General features: G+C 40.0%; 2 protein-coding genes across 2 annotated transcripts in view; one reads left to right on the forward strand and one right to left on the reverse strand.

Annotated features, from left to right (window-relative positions):
• Nucleotides 1-9376, reverse strand: part of LOC131189656 (zinc finger protein 420-like) — a 33167-nt gene extending 23791 nt beyond the window's left edge. The window contains exons 1-2 of the mRNA XM_058165923.1: nt 9284-9376; nt 1799-4176 (exon numbers count right to left, since the gene is read on the reverse strand). Of these exons, the coding sequence (XP_058021906.1) occupies nt 1799-3116 (1318 nt within the window). The 5' untranslated portion in view covers nt 3117-4176; nt 9284-9376. The remainder of the gene's footprint in view (nt 1-1798; nt 4177-9283) is intronic.
• Nucleotides 1-17231, forward strand: part of LOC131193532 (zinc finger protein 850-like) — a 332320-nt gene that overhangs the window by 242431 nt on the left and 72658 nt on the right. The window lies entirely within an intron of this gene.

Genomic DNA, 17231 nt, shown 5'->3' on the forward strand with positions numbered 1-17231 from the left:
GGGAGCGCACTAGTCGATTGGAGGCAATCGGTGGCAGCAGGCGGTCCCGTAAATAACCCGGTCCTATGCCATGGAGCGTTTTAAAGGTAGTAACCAGCACCTTGAATTGCACCCGAAAGACCACTGGCAACCAGTGCAGCTTGCGCAGGAGAGGTGTTACATGGAAGCCTCAAGTTGCTCCCTCTACTATCCACGCAGCCGCATTCTGGACCAGTTGGAGTTTCCGGGTGCTCTTCAAGGGGAGCCCCATGTAGAGAGCATTGCAGTACTCCATGCGGAAAGTGACGAGGGCATAAGTGCATAAGGAATCCCTGTCTAGGAAAGGACGCAACTGGCGTATCAGGCGAACCTGATAAAAAGCTCCCCTGGCATTGGCCGTCATATGCTCTTCTAAAGACAGCCGTACATCCAGGAGGATGCCTAGATTGCGGACCCTTTCCATGGGGGCCAATGGAGTCAGCTGACTGTACAGGGAAGCCGGCATCCACAGCCACTCAGTCTTGGAAGGGTTGAGTCGAAGCCTGTTTTTCCCCATCCAAAACCGCACGGCCTCCACACACCGGGACTAGGGGAGACATGATAGCAGTGTTCCAATATCTCAGGGGTTGCCACAAAAAAAAGGGAATCTAACTATTTCCAAAGCACCTGAGGGTAGAAGAAGCAGCAATGGGTGGAAACTAATCAAGGACAGAAGCAACTTAGAATTAAGGAGAAATTTCCTGACAGTTAGAACAGTTAATAAGTGGAAAAACTTGCCTGCAGAAGTTGTTAATGATCCAGCACTGGAAATTTTTAAGATGTTTGATAACCATTTGTCTGAAATGGTGTAGGGTTTCCTGCCTGGGCAGGGGTTGGACAAGAAGACCTCCAAGGTCCCTTCCAACTCTGTTATTATGAGATTTATTGACTTGGGTCAATCATGAGTTCATAAAATTGTAAAAAGTAATCATCAAATATACTTGGAAGTGCTGGGGACAGATTATACATATGTACATATCCCGTGTTTCCCCGAAAATAAGACCCAGTTTTATTTTCTTTTGGGCCCATAATAAGCACCGGGTCTTAGTTAAAGGGCATGTCTTAACAGCTTACTTTAGGACCATCGCAGCCAGGCCACCCACACTCTGACACCAGTTGCACCACCGCCTGACTTCTTCTGCAGCCACTCACAGCCAGACACAACATAGCTTGTCGCGCAGCCCATGCAAGCTGTGTCCAAACTGTTTCTCAGCTGATTAAAACACTTTTAACTTCTGGAAGATTTTCTTTTTGACCAAATAATGTTTTAAAAAGCTACCATCAGCTATCCTTTTCCTTTTGGCTAAACTCCTCTAAGTGCACTCCAACCATTTCCACTAGACTGCATTTTCTTTCACTCTTGCTTCCCTTCTGAGAAGGCAGAGAAGAATGTGAGTCATATCTGTGTATGTTATGCTTGCGGCAGGACGCCGTGTGGTGCCTTGCGCCATTACCACAGTTCACAACAGGGATGAATCCAGGGCTCACTGAAAATGGTAATTAGCCATTTCCATTTTCCTTTTCTCTCCACCTACACATTTAATCCTGAGAAACGTTTCAGTAAAATGAATCAGGACAAAATTCAAACAATCAATTTTTCACTTATACTTTCAATATTCACAAATGAAATTCAAGCATTCTGTAAACTCATCTACTATTCCTCATATGGATTATTTTGTGTGCAATAAGGGATGATTTATGCATGAAGTAATATCCACAGACTGGACATTTCAAACATTTCTCCACAGTTTAAAATCTCTGGTGTATCATTAGGTAGGAATTCTGACTGAAACTTTTCCTACAGATAGGACATTCAGGGGTTTCTCTTGTCTGTGAGTCCTCTGGTGTCTCACCAAGTGGGAATTTTCACTGTAACATTTTCCACAGCCAAGACATTCAAAGGGTTTCTCTCCTGTGTGGGTCCTCTGGTGTTTCACCAGGCTGGAATTATCACTAAAACCTTTCCCACAGATAGGACATTCAAAGGGCTTCTCTCCTGTGTGAGTCCTCTGGTGTGTCACCAGGTGGGAATTATCTCTAAAACCTTTCCCACAATCAGGACATTCAAAGGGCTTCTCTCCTGTGTGAGTCCTCTGGTGTTTCACCAGGTGGGAATTATCTCTAAAACCTTTCCCACAATCAGGACATTCAAAGGGTTTCTCTCCTGTGTGAGTCCTCTGGTGTTTCACCAGGCTGGAATTAACACTAAAGCTTTTTCCACAGATAAGACATTCAAAGGGTTTCTCTCCTGTGTGAGTCCTCTGGTGTCTCACCAGGCTGGAATTATCACTAAAACCTTTCCCACAGAGGGGACATTCAAAGAGCTTCTCTCCTGTGTGAGTCCTCTGGTGTGTCACCAGGCTGGAATTATCACTAAAACCTTTCCCACAGAGGGGACATTCAAAGGGTTTCTCTCCTGTGTGAGTCCTCTGGTGTGTCACCAGGTGGGAATTCTGTCTGTAACGTTTCCCACAGTCACGACATTCAAAGGGTTTCTCTCCTGTGTGAGTCCTTTGGTGTGTCACCAGGTGGGAATTCTGACTGTAACGTTTACCACAGTCACAACATTCAAAGGGTTTCTCTCCTGTGTGAGTCCTCTGGTGTGTCATCAGGTGGGAATTATCTCTAAAACCTTTCCCACAGATAGGGCATTCAAAGGGTTTTTCTCCTGTGTGAGTCCTCTGATGTCTCACCAGGCTAGAATTATCTCTAAAACCTTTTCTACAATCAGGACTTTCAAAGGGTTTCTCTCCTGCGTGAGTCCTCTGGTGTGTCACCAGGTGGGAATTGTCTCTAAAACATTTCCCACAATCAGGACATTTAAAGGGTTTCTCTCCTGTGTGAGTCCTCTGGTGTCTCACCAGGCTGGAATTATCACTAAAGCTTTTCCCACAGACAGGACATTCAAAGGGTTTCTCTCCTGTGTGAGTCCTCTGGTGTCTCACCCGGCTGGAATTATCTCTAAAACCTTTCCCACAATCAGGACATTCAAAGGGTTTCTCTCCTGTGTGACTTCTCTGATGTCTCACCAGGTGGGAATTATCTCTAAAACCTTTCCCACAGATAGGACATTCAAAGGGTTTCTCTCCTGTGTGCATGGTTTTGTCTCAGGAGGTGCTAATTTCTACTGAAAGTTTTCCCGCAATCTCGACATTCATAAGATTTCTCCATGGAATGAATCCTCTGACGTATTGCCAGGTGGGAATTACAGCTAGAACTTCTCCCACAGTCAGTATATTGAATGGGTTTTTCTCCTTATGATTCCTCTGGTCTATCACCAAGTTGGAATTATAACTGAAAGCTTTCCAACAATCAGGACATTCAAAACATTTCTGTCCTATGTGAGTCTTCTGGTGTATCACCAGGCTGGAATTGTGACTTTCCCATAATCAGGACATTCAAAGGTTTTCTCTTCAGTGTGAGTCCTTGGGTGCTTCACCAGGATGGAATTCTCACTGAAACTTTTCCCACAGAAAGGATGTTCAAATGGTTTTATTCCTGCACAGTCATATGTTTTCTCCCTCCTGTGAGTCATCTGATGTAGCACCATGTTGCCATGCTCACTAAAGCATTTACTGGCTTCCCTCTTGTGTCTGGGTGCTTCCATGAACCACAAGGAAGCTGTTGTGACCAAAACTTTTGCCACATTCAGGTAATTTGTATGATTTTTCTCCTCTCTGGCTCCTCTTGTGCATCATCAGCTGTGATTTGCAATATGTGTTTTTCCCACAATAGACAAATCTATGGAGCTTTTCCACACATGATATTCTTGAGGAGATAAAATATGGACAATGCCTTGTTTAGTGGTGCTTTCATTCAAGCCGTTTTCTTCCTCACAGGGAGAGGCTTGAATTACTGTCTGCTCTACGTGACTTTACTTTACCTTTTCCTCCCCAGTGACCTCCAGATATTTCCCTCTTTTTCTGAATGATAAATAATCTCCCTTCACTTTTCATGTAATGTATCCTTCAGTTCTGCATAATCTGTTTATTCTTTCTTGATTTTCTCTCTTTTGTCTAACAGCTGTTGGAAGAGGAGAATTGTGTAGTTTTCTGAAGGAAATGGAAAATATTTGATTTCTGGCTTGATTTTCTTCCCTTCTCAATGTTGCTTGTTATTTACAGTTGTCCCGAGTGCTCTTATTGCCATCCTCTTTGTCTGTAAGAGTCAAAGAAAAATAGAACTTTAATTCTTTTGGTTAGAGATGATGTGAAAAAAGTAAAAAGTATATATTACAATGAAAAAACAAACATGCCCCAATATTAGACTATTAACTTACATTATTAATGATTCATATCACACATGGAGTACTACTGAGATCCATGTTCAAATATCCATTCAATCAAATTGAGTTATTTAGTTGGGTCAATCATAAATTCTTAGCAATGCAAAGTGTTATCATCAAATATATCTTGAAGTGCTGCGAATAGGTTATATAATTGCAGATATATGCATAGAGAGAAATACAGATACACCACCTACACATGTATACATGGAGAAAATCTACGTCTTTCAAGCCTGACAAAATGTCCCAAAATGTTTACAGTCAAACCTTCTGAGCTAAATTTAGAGATGTGGGGGCTTTAACTGATGAAATGATGCTGAAAGGCTCTCTAAGCTTTGAAGCACCACTTTTACTCATGGAAGTCCTCAGCTGCAAATAAGAGCAGAAAATCCTGTCTTCAACCCCTCTGGTGACATCCCCACTCAAGTCGTCCTCACTTAACCTACCACAATTGAAACAGATATCTGCGTCACAAAGTAGCTCAAACAGAACTTACATCTGTTCCTCTGTAGTTGTTAAGCAACTTACTGTGAGTTGTTGAAGGCAATTTCATATGACCGTGACTTGCAATTTCCTGCCAGTATGGCCACTGATTTTGCTTGTCAGAAGCTAGCTGGGAAGGTCACAAATGGGGATTATCAGTGTGGGATGACGCGGCCATCATAAATGTGCAACTATTGGCAGAACCCGAATTGGTGCAACTCCTTTTCCTAAACCTTTAAAACCACAGTGACGGTCATTGAACAAGTGCTAAGATTACCACAAATTTTGTGGACCAGGTGCACGTCTGCTTCTACTGTGCCATAGGAATTTTGAAGGCTCAGGGAAGAAGTGGTAAGTGAGGACTACCTGTGCAACCAAAGAGCTATTTTTTAGGAAGTGTTGGATTATGCAAAATTGAACCATGGATGGGACAAGAAATACCATTCTTACTGCCAAGAAATGGAAGTAAAAAAACTTTTAAATTTTATTCATTTGTCATTTTCAGTACATGTGTGGATTACAAACTATATCAAAAGGGCAACATCAGGATGTAATGGGAGACTTTAACTACCCTGATATCAACTGGGAGACAAATTCTACAGCAAGTAGGAGATCAAACAGATTTCTAACCAACTTAGCTGACAACTATGTCATCCAAAAGGGAACTAGTGGAAAAACTATATTCGATCTAATTCTTACTAATAGAAAAGCAATGTAAGGAGTTGAAGTAGTCGGAACCTTGGGCAAGTGACCACGTCTTACTGGAATTCAATATAATGCAAACACAAGCAATAGACTATAATCCAACAAGTGTCTTCAATTTTAGAAGAGCTGATTTTAACAAATTCAGAGCCGAAGCAATTTTTTTTAAATTTCATTTTGTCACAACAGTATATACAATCATCAACATAAACAATAACCCATCACGAGAGAAAAAAGTATATATAAGTAAAAGTATAAGTAAAAGTATGCATATAATACTATAATGAAGGGAACAATAGGACAGGAACAGTAGGCACTTTTCTGCTCTTATGCACGCCCCTTATAAATTCACCCCCTCCTCTTTGTGGCAACCTTTCAAATACTGGAATACCACTATCATGTCATCTCTAATCCTTCTTTTCTCTAGACTAACCAAATCCAAATCCTGCAAACATTCTTGATGTCTTAGTCTCCGGGCCTTTAATCATCTTAGATGCTCTTCTTTGCACTTTTTCCCAAAGTCTCAACATCTTTTTTGTAATGTGGTGATGAAAACTACATGGAGTATTCCAGGTGTGGTCTTACTAAGGCTTTATATAAAGGAGTACTAAAAATTCATGTGATTCCTCTGTTTACATAACCAAAAATTGTATTAGCTTTTTTGGCGGCTGCTGCATACTGCTGGTTCATATTTAAGTGATCGTCCATTAGAAGTCCAAGGTCCTTTAGTTTTTCCTGCCTAAGTATAAAATCTTGCTTGTCTCCACATTAAATTTCATGTTGTTGGATAGGGCCCATTGTTCAAGTCTGTCAAGATCTTTTTGGATCCTAAACTTGTCTTCTTGGGTGTTGGCCATTCCTGCCAGTTTAGTGTCATCTGCAAATCTGATGAGTTTAATGTTGGGTTGCTATCGGTTTGCCCCGGATTGGGCAAACCGGTAATGGTGGGAGCAGGAGGCTCCGCCCACCTGCCCAGATGCTTCTGCGCATGCACACAAGCATGGCGCACAAGCACCCACGAGCAAACCAGTAGTGATGGGTTTTGAAACCCACCCCTGATGAGTTCCCCTTCTATTCCCTCATCTAAGTCACGTATGAAGATACTGAAAAATACTGGGCCTAAGACAGAACTGTCTGGCATATCACAATGGTGCACAAGCATGCATGCACTAATGAGCAAACCAGTAGTGATGGGTTTTGAAACCCGCCCCTGAAGAGTTCCCCTTCTATTTCTAGAATAGAATAGAGCTGGAAGGGACCTTGGAGGTCTTCTAGTCCAGCCCCCTTTGCAAGCAAGTTCACTTTCCAGGGGTAAAACGAATCCCTTCGGCACCCAACTTTGAGACCGGCAAGCCAATTCCACACCCATCGATTTGCCATTTCATTTCGGCAATACAGGCAGTCCCTGACTTACAACAGTTCATTTACTGACCGTTCGAAGTTACGATGGCACTGAAAAAATGACTCAGGACCATTTTTCACACAACCATTGCCACATCCCTGCGATCACGTGATCAAAATCCAGCTGCTTGGCGGCTGGTTCATATTTATGACGGTTGCAGCGTCCCAGGGTCCTGTGATCCCCCTTTTGCGACCTTCTCACAAGCAAAGTCCAGGGGGAAGCCAGACGCTGTCACTTAATTAACAACTGCAGCGATTCACTTAACAACTGGGGGCAAGCAAGGTCGTAAAATGGGGCCAAACTCACTTGTCTTGCTTAATCACAGAAATGATGGGCTCAATTGTGGTCTTAAGTCGAGGACTAACTGTAATGGTTGGTTATCTATCTCTCTATCTCTCTATCTCTCTATCTATCATTATCTACCTATCATTTTCTATCTATCACTATCTATCATTTTCTATCTATCTATCATTATCATCTATCTGTCTGCCTGTCTGTCTATCTACATAACATAACATAACATCAGAGTTGGAAGGGACCTTGGAGGCCTTCTAGTCCAACCCCCTGCCCAGGCAGGAAACCCTACACCATCTCAGTCAGATGGTTATCCAACATTTTCTTAAAAATTTCCAGTGTTGGAGCATTCACAACTTCTGAAGGCAAGTCGTTCCACTTATTAATTGTTCTAACTGTCAGGAAATTTCTCCTTAGTTCTAAGTTGCTTCTTTCTTTTATCAGTTTCCACCCATTGCTTCTTGTTCTACCCTCAGGTGCTTTGGTGAACAGTCTGACTCCCTCTTCTTTGTGGCAGCCCCTAAGATATTGGAACACAGCTATCATGTCTCCCCTAGTCCTTCTTTTTGTTAAACTAGACATACCGAGTTCCTGCAACCGTTCTTCATATGTTTTATCCTCCAGTCCCCTAATCATCTTTGTTGCTCTTCTCTGCACTCTTTCTAGAGTCTCAACATCTTTTTTACATCGTGGCGACCAAAACTGGATGCAATATTCCAAGTGTGGCCTTACCAAGGCATTATAAAGTGGCACTAACACTTCACGTGATCTTGATTCTATCCCTCTGTTTATGCAGCCCAGAACTGTGTTGGCTTTTTTAACAGCTGCTGCACACTGCTGGCTCATATCTAAATGGTTATCCACTAGGACTCCAAGATCCCTCTCACAGGTACTACTATTGAGCAAGGTACCACATATACGGTACTGGTCCATTTTGTTTTTTTGGCCTAAATGTAGAACCTTACTTTTTTCACTGTTGATATTTCCTCATCTAAGTCATGTATGAAGATATTGAAAAATACTGGGCCCAAGACAGAACTGTCTGGCATATCACTGCTCACCTCCCTCCATGTAGATGTAGTACCATGAAGGACAACTTGTTGAGTATGGTTTGTCAGCCAGTTATAAATCCATCTGTTGGTGATGCTGTCTATCCGTCATTTTTCTTGTGTATCAAAAAGTAGGTTGTAGTCTACTTTATCTTATGTCTTGCTGAAGTCCAAATATACAATGTCCACAGCATTTCTCTGGTCTACTAATTTAGTCATTTTGTCAAAGAATGAAATACGATTGGCATGATCAGTTTTTAACAAATCCATGCTGGCTTTAATTAAAAAATTTTTTGTTTCTAAATGGTCGCAGATCTGTTTTTTAAAATTATTTTTTCTCAGTCTGCTCGAGAAAATAAATAAAAAAGCCGGCCCGATTGAGTATAATTTGAGTATAGGATCGATTGTTGGATAAGTGATTGTAATGTATATTGGTCAAATTGTGGGAATTATTATGGAAAATAAAAAACCTTTTTTAATATAAAAAAATATGTTTTCCATTATCTTCCCACGTATCAGTTTTACGCTGATTGGTCTGTACATTCCTGGGTCTGTTTTTCCCCTTTTTTGAAGATGCGAACTACATCAGCTCTTTTCCAATCCTCAGTGTTCCAGGATTTTTGAAGGATATGGTACAAGGGTTCTGAGATAACATCTGCCAGCTCCCTCCCAATCCTGCTGTTCTGAGAATCAGGTCCTGGTGATTTATATTCACCAAACTCATCAAATTTGAGATGACACCAACCTGGCAGGAATACCCAACACCCCAGTAGATAGGGTCAAGATAGAAGGGAATCTCAATAGCCATTCCCAAAGAATCAAACTTAAACTTTAAAGAGACTTTTCAAATCTTCCCACCAGCAGAAAATTGCAGCCACCAGTTTCACAGCCTGCAGCCCCAGTGGGCTTCCATTTGGGGAGGGAAGGAACCTGCAGCAGCAGCAGCTGACCTGCTTCAGCCCGGTTGCTTCTCTGCTTCCAGGCCGTGGAGGGAACCGAACAGCCCAACTTGCTCTCGGACTCTCCTCCCACCTGCTGCCCTCAACTCACCTGCTAGCTGCTGCTTCGACCCTCGCAAGAGCACAAAAGCCGCTCTGCACTCCACCTTCCTTCCATGAAGTCATCTGGAAGAGGAAGTTCCTCTGTTTCTTCTCTCCTCTCATCCTTTCTAGCAATGAAGTACTTGATGGTTTTAACTCTTTAAAATCAACCACAGAGCCCGCCTACTGTATTGTCTGCTTTCTAGGCACAGATATTGTCCTCTTGTCTTCCATCTCCGATAGGAAACGCTTATCTCTACCTAAGGGGTCTGCAAGTTGTTTATACTGATTAAAGCTATCAGGTCGTTTTGACTTCTAGCAACGACCTTTGCAACTGAGCCAAGTGAAATGTGATGCTAGTTAACCTTATGAAGCTTAACTATGTGCTCAGCCCTAAAAGTTAATGACTTTTTTTACAGAATTACACAATACGTTTTCTTGGTGGTGTGTCTCAGTGGAGATCAAAGCCTCTCTACACCCCAAATCTTTATAACTTATTTAATGTGGCTCTCAAGGATTTAGGACATGGCAACACCATCAGGTGAGAGTCTCCAGGGGAGCCAGTTTCATTCCTGGTGGCCAGGGCTGCATCCAAGAGCACCCAGCATGCCACGTTCATTCCTGAAGGAGGAAATTGTATATCTGCTAAGTGCTAAATGCCATTTTCTTCTGTAAATTGGCCTGCATGGAAGTCTCCATTAAATCACACTGAGAAAAAAATATACAGCCTAGAAAATGGGGTCTAAGAAAGAGGGTGTGATAATCTCTATTTGTTAGAAATGTTTCCAAAAAGGATTTGTAAAAAAACAAAAGGCAAAATAGAATAGTTCATCAAACCACATGGCTAACTGTTCACCAGGCTAACCATTTCAGAAGGACAATGCCATTTTTAATACAGATTTAATAAGATATGGGTGATGATGATGATGATGATGATGATAGCAGTATTCCAGTATTTGAGGGGCTGCCACAAAGAAGAGGGGGATCAACTTATTTACCAAAGCCCCAGAAGGCAAGACAAGAAACAATGGATGGAAACTAGTCAAGGAGAGAAGCCACCTGGAATTGGGGAGAAACTTCCTAACAGTGAGGACAATTAACCAGTGGAACCAATTGCCTTCAGAAGTTGTGGGTGCTTCACCCCTGGAGGTTTTTAAGAAAAGATTGGACAGTCACTTCTCTGAAATGGCTTGAGCAGGAGGTTGGACTAGAAGACCTCCAAGGTCCCTTCTATTTCTATTCTATTCTGATGATATTGGCTCTGAGCTCTGTTGTGTGAAGGAATCTGGAATAAAATAACCCCACAATTTTATTGATTCCCTTTTCATTCAGAAACTCAAGATGGCATAGAAAGCACTTCCTAGGTAGCAAGCTGTCATTTACAGGATAAATGTCCCCCAGACAGCCTACCTATCTACCTATTGTTTTTTTTTTGTTTAAAAAAGTTTTATTTTAATATTCTTATCCAATAACATATCCAATAACATATTTAATGTACCATCATATACAATTAATCGGACCTGCCTGGTCACCACCCCCTTCCTTTTACTCTCCTTCTCTACCTTCTTCTACTTTCCACAACCATCCTCCCCCTCTCTTATCTACGTCCTCTCCTCCTTCCTCCCTACTCCTTTCTTCTCCCTCTTCTATCCCTCTTCCTTTCCTCTTCCTCCCCTTCTCTTTCCTACCTCCTTCTCTCTTCTACTTCCTTCTTTCCCATCATTCTGAAGTGGTAGCCGGGCAGCTCCGATCTTACATTAATTATACATCTTCAATCATCTTTGTACATTAACTATCAATCCCTTTTCTACCCCCTCCCCCTTTCTTCCCCTTCCTCCCCCCACTCCCCGGGACTTCCGAAAACCGAATACAGGGTATAAATCTAACAACAAAAATTAAAATATAATACAAATCATAATCCATAATCATTCCTTAAAACCTCCACTCCCCTTCCAGAGACAAAGAAGATACTTTTCTTCCAATCCATTATATATCAAACCATTCCACTCCTAGAGTTCTCAGAAATTTCCATTTGAATTAGTGTTTGTTCTTGAATAAAGTACATAGTTTTTAATATCCAACCTTCATCAGTCAATATCAAAACAACGTTCCATCTTCCAATATTGACCAAGGGTTCTTCTAAAATGTCTTTCTTCCTTAAGCAGTCTCTCAAGAATAGTTCATATTTCCAACTTAATTTCTTTAATTTTCCTGTCCAACCTCAAGGGTAAACAATAGTCCATCTTTTCACATCTTTAACATTTATATACAACAAATAATATTACAAATATCCAATATATCAATTGTAATAATTAAAATCTTCACTTTACCTTACTTATATCAAATAACATTATTAAAATTACACCTATAACTTATCCAAAATATATCTATTATAACAATTACATTTTAATTAGCCATATAACAACATTACATCCATCTCTTAAATATAATATTTAATCCAAATTCCTAAATTTTACTATCTATCCTCCAAAGTTAAACAATATTCCATCTTCCTATTCCTTTATACCTTAAATATATCAAATAGTACCCCTAAAATTACACATTTATATCCACAATAAATCATTTACAAAAATTAACCATAATCATATATAATAAAGTTAAACATTCTCCCTCCCCTTCTTCTGTCTTACATTTTCCACCATCTTTTCACCATTCAACTTAACATCTATTAATAAAGAATTCCCAATCTTTAATACATTAGTATAAAAATCTCGTGCTTTACAAATTGTATTGAGAAAATACTTTCTTCCTTTATAATTCACTGTTAAACCAGCTGGAACCTCCCATCTAAAATATATCTGATGTTTCTTAAACTCATCCACCAAAAAAGCAAATTCTTTTATCTTTCTTAACATTTTAGGAGGAATTTCCTTCATCATTATTATATCTTGTCCTAATATTTGAAATTTATTTTCATAAAATGCTTGCAAAATTCCATACCTAATCTTCTTATTTGTAAAATAAATAACCACATCTCTCGGTAAACACTTCTGCCTTGCCCACCAAGAATTAACACGATAAATTTTTTCAATATTAACTTCAAAATCTTCTGGTTCCACTCCCTCTATCTGAGCAAAGGCCTGAATAAAAATCTCTTTCAAATTTTCTTCCTTACCCTCTTTTAATCCTCTCACCCTCATAGCATATTCCATTAATTTATATTGTAATATAACCCTTTCTTCATCTGCCTTATCAACCTTAACCTGAATATCGTCTATTTTATTTTCTAAATTCAGATTAATTTGAACTTCATCTATTTTCCTTTGCAAATCTAAATTAATTTGGTTAAATTCATCCAGTCTTTCTTCTGTCTGTGTGCTAGATAACAATAATGGGGTAATTGATTCTTTTAATTTTTTCATCTCCCTCCTCTGCTCTTCCACCAGATCTTTAAAATCCAGTATTTCTTTCTCCATTTCATTAAATTTTTGATCTATTTCTGAAAGATGAGCCTCCATGAGCTCCTGTAAAAAATTCCTTAAACTTTCTTTAATATTCTCTCTCAATTTCCGTACCTGAAGTGAAGAAATTTCCAATATTTTAGAAGTGGTTAAATCTCTTTGTTTAAAAGCCATTTTTAAACTAATTAATATCAAGAAGAAAAATAAAAAAAGGAATAAAAAGAAGAAAAAATCAATAAACTTTTCTTCTTAAACACTATAAGAAAAAGAGATTTTAAAAAAGAAAGAATTCCGTTTAAAAAAAATAAAAAAAATCTTGTTATATTCTTCTTAAAGGTTCCACGCCAGCAATTGTAATCAGCATTTCCTTAGCTTTCGCTTATCTTAGCTTTCACTTTCAAGAACGCCATCTTTCATCATCTCCACTCTTAAATACAAATACCTTCTCTGTCAGGGAGTTAAAATCATCTTACAATCAAATGCCAGCCCTCCTATTTTCGGCTCTTTCCGTGTTGGCAATCTATCAATAATCCTTTTCAGTCACGGAGATGGACGCTGCGTTTTGTTCTGCTTTTGCAGAAGCGTTCTGGATTCTGGAGCTTTTTTTCGAGCTATAGAAGGAGCGTTCCCAGCAAACCACCAGAAATCATTCTGGGGCCTTTCTTGGGGGCTCTACTTCAGCTCAAATGCTCATCTCTCCCTTTTTGCCTGAGGGCAGAGATTTACGAGCTGTTGACAGCAGATTAACGCTGTCTAAACAGCTCTACAGAATCACACAGAACTTCCGGGTGGCTCCGCTTCATTAAATGGCGGGCGATCTCAGTCCGCCTATCTACCTATTGTGATATACTTTTTGCCCCTCAATATTCCATAGCTCATGGAAGCTTTATGCTTAAGCCGAATTATAATTTGTGGCTTTCCATCCAGCATCCTTGGGCCTTACACTAGTTGTTTGGGTTTGGTGCCTTCAAGTCAGTCAAGTCAAGTGGTTTCCCCCTTTCTTGCTTAGGCCTAGGCCTGATAGGACTGGCCAAAGCTGCACAGATGGCTTCACACTTTAGGCGGACTGCAGCTGAGTATTTCCCAGTTTCTAACCTGTAGCTTTCACCACTACACCAACCTGGATCATCATCTTTCCCCACAAAATCTACCCATTGAGCTCTTCCTGCTACTTCAACAGCAAATTCAAAGCTGCAGCTTTCAAAATTCTATTCAGTTTGCAATCCACTTGCCCTTACTCTCCTGATAATGGGTCTTTTTCATCTTTCAGTCTGAGTTAGTTTCATACTTTTCTTCTTAGGAAACAGAGCGTTCCTGTGATTGGGTGGTGGCTTCTGCCTGGCCCTGTGTCTAGCTCCTAAATCACATTCTTTGCAATGAACTCCTGCAGTAGCCAGCAAAGCCATAAGCTCTTCCAAGTTCTTCTGTTCCCTGTCTTACTGTCCCACCATATTCCCCCCAAAAATCAGAAATCCATGGCTGATAAATACAATTTGTCCCCACTGGGGTAGATTTTTTTAATCATTTTATTTATAGGTGTTTTTTTAAAACATCCATAAGTGCTTGGTGAACAGTGTATTGTCTGGGTCAATGTACTTTATACACAATACTAACAACAATAATACAGTTTAGGTATCATATTTTTTGGAGTATAAGACTCTCCCCCCCCCAAAAAAGAGGGTGAAAATCTGAGTGAGTCTTATACTCTGAATGTAGCCACGCCCAGCTTCTCAAACTGAGGTTTCAGAGGCTGAAAAAAGCATCAGAAATGGAGCTTTAGAAAAAAAGCCCCAAATGGAGCTTCCAAAAAGAAGTTCCCAAACGGAGCTTCAGAAGCTTTTTTTCTGAAGTTCTGTTTTGGAGGCTTTCATACGAGGCTTTCATACGCAGAAAAAGGTTTTTTCTGAAACTGAGTTTTAGAGGCAGGGAAAAAAGCAAGGCACAGAGCTTACAACCAAGGAACCTGTTGCTAAAATTCACCTCTGGGAACAGCTGATTGGGGATATTCCGGGAGGCCAATCCACATGCCAATCAGCTTTTTTCTTGTTTTCCTCCCCCAAAACTAAGGTGCGTCTTATACTCCGAAAAATACGCTATATATAATAATACCTTTCAACTTCTAACATGTTTAAATTTGGATATACCTGGAGCTGGAGCCTCAGGCCAAAAGAGGTTCTTGGTTCCTTCTCACCCCTGACCTGGTGCTAGTTGTGGGCGTCCTTTTGCAGAGGGATCATATGCAAAGTGACCCACTAGAAAAAATATATAGAACCAGTCCTTTGAGTTGTGAAATGAACAAACCTGCAATTCTTTGGTATCTTCTAACCTCAGCAAAATCAGGATGATTCATTTGCATGGCTAAAATACCAGTTCTCTGCTCCAATTATTGTTCCTCTTATTTATTTATTTATTTATTTATTTATTTATTTATTTATTTATTTATTTATTTATTTTGTCACAACAATATATGTAGGTATCATACAAAAAGATTATATAGTATATAAACACATATATGAGTAAATATAAGGAGGTATAAGCATATATATATATAGGAAGAAGAAAAGAAAAACAATAAGACAGGAACGGTAGGCATTTTTGTGCTCTTATGCACACACCTTATGGTCCTCTTAGGAATGGGGTGAGGTCAATAGTAGAAAGTTTTTGGTTAAACCTTTTAGGATTATGGGAAGAGACCACAGAGTCAGGTAAAGTATTCCAAGCACTGATGATTCTGTTACAGAAGTCATATTTTCTGCAATCTAGTTTAAAGCGGTTGACATTAAGTTTAAATCTATTGGTTGCTCGAGTATTATTGCAATTAAAGCTGAAGTAGTCTTTAACAGGAAGGACATTACAATAGATGATTCTATGAGTTAAACTTAGGTCTTGTCGAAGGCGACCGAGTTTCAAGTTTTCTAAGCCTAGGATTTCAAGTCTGGTGGGATAAGTTATTTTGTTGTTTTCAGAGGAATGGAGAACTCTTCTTGTAAAATATTTCTGGACACGTTCAATTGTATTGATGTCAGAGATGTGGTGAGGGTTCCAAACAGGCGAGCTGTATTCTAGAATTGGTCTAGCAAATGTTTTATATGCTCTGGTTAGTAGTGTCGTGTTTTTGGAAAAGAAGCTACGCAAGATTAGGTTTACAACTCTTAGAGCTTTTTTTGCTATGTAGTTGCAATGGTCTTTGGCACTTAGATCATTTGACATGAAAACTCCAAGGTCTTTAACGGGATGGGGGTCATCTGTAAGGTAATGTCCATCTAGTATGTACTTAATGTTTGGGTTCTTTTTTCCTATATGTAAGACTGAGCATTTGATGGTTTATTTGGAAATTTTTAAAAAGAAGCCCTGAGAGAGGAATGAAAGAAATACAAACATCTCCCGTGTGTTGGGAAGACAGCTTTACCCCCACATTCACTGCAGTGCTGAGAATATCCATTTCTTTCATTCTCATAAAGCTATTTAAAGAGCAGCACAATGCTTTTTTTTTAGAAATGAAACATTTTCCAAAATATAATTTCTTTCTCACAGCTCAAACACCAAGGCTGTTGCAACAAATTTGTCAGCATCTTGGTGCTGCCACGACCGGGATAACAAGCTGGCACCTCCAAGAAGAAAAGATCACAGCAAGATGTTGGAAGAAAAATCCATCTGGTTCAGTTCCAAGCGGGGAGAGAGGCTCTGGAAATAAAATGGAGGCTAGCTGCTTAGGAAAGAAGGCCCGTTTATTGATGAGCAGAACCGCAGTATGCAGTTCTGGGACAGCTGAGAAATTAGCTTGATGAGTACAAGGATTTTTATACAGTTTACAGTATTTTTAAGTTTTGAGGTTTGCGTTGTGTGCTTTTATTATTTTATTAGTTTTACTTATTTCGCAAAAGCTCATGATGGGTCTTAATTATCACTTTCTTGGTCCTAATCCTATCAGACATGTGTAATTGATTTTATCCTGTGATCTATTGCCCCAGCCTTCCTTCCTTAATGGACCTGTATTGCTTCCACTTTTTTTCAATGCATAGGTTAAGGTCATGTCCTGTCTTTAATCCCATCACCTGAAAGTATTTTGTTTGTGAATAGGCTGGCCCAGGATTTCTTAAGGAGCATCTGCTGTAGGCTATTAAGAAAGACTGAGGGCTGCTTTCTGCCTCTAAGAACTTATTTCTCCATTTCTCCTTTGGAGAAATATAATATTCTAGCTTTTTTAATATCCCCCAAAATATTTCATTCTCTGGGGAGGGGGCTTCCCACAATTCCCCCCTTTTGGGCTATATATATATTTACATATATTGCCCAACCTACAAACTATTAGAATGGTCTCTATACTTTCTGTATACCTGGCACATCACGAGGGATATTTGCCTGGCATCCTTACTTGGGGTCTATTGAAATGGGAGGTGATTTTTGCAGGCTATTGGGAAAAGGGAAAATACACCGGTGGAGGCAGCAGAGGATTCTCACGATGATGATGGCAGTGGCCCCCAAAAGGAGAGTCTTCCACCCACGAAGGTCTAGCAGCCAGAGCAGAAGTTCTGT

Source organism: Ahaetulla prasina, chromosome 2 (assembly GCF_028640845.1).
Source record: "Ahaetulla prasina isolate Xishuangbanna chromosome 2, ASM2864084v1, whole genome shotgun sequence".
NCBI classification, from domain to species: domain Eukaryota; kingdom Metazoa; phylum Chordata; class Lepidosauria; order Squamata; family Colubridae; genus Ahaetulla; species Ahaetulla prasina.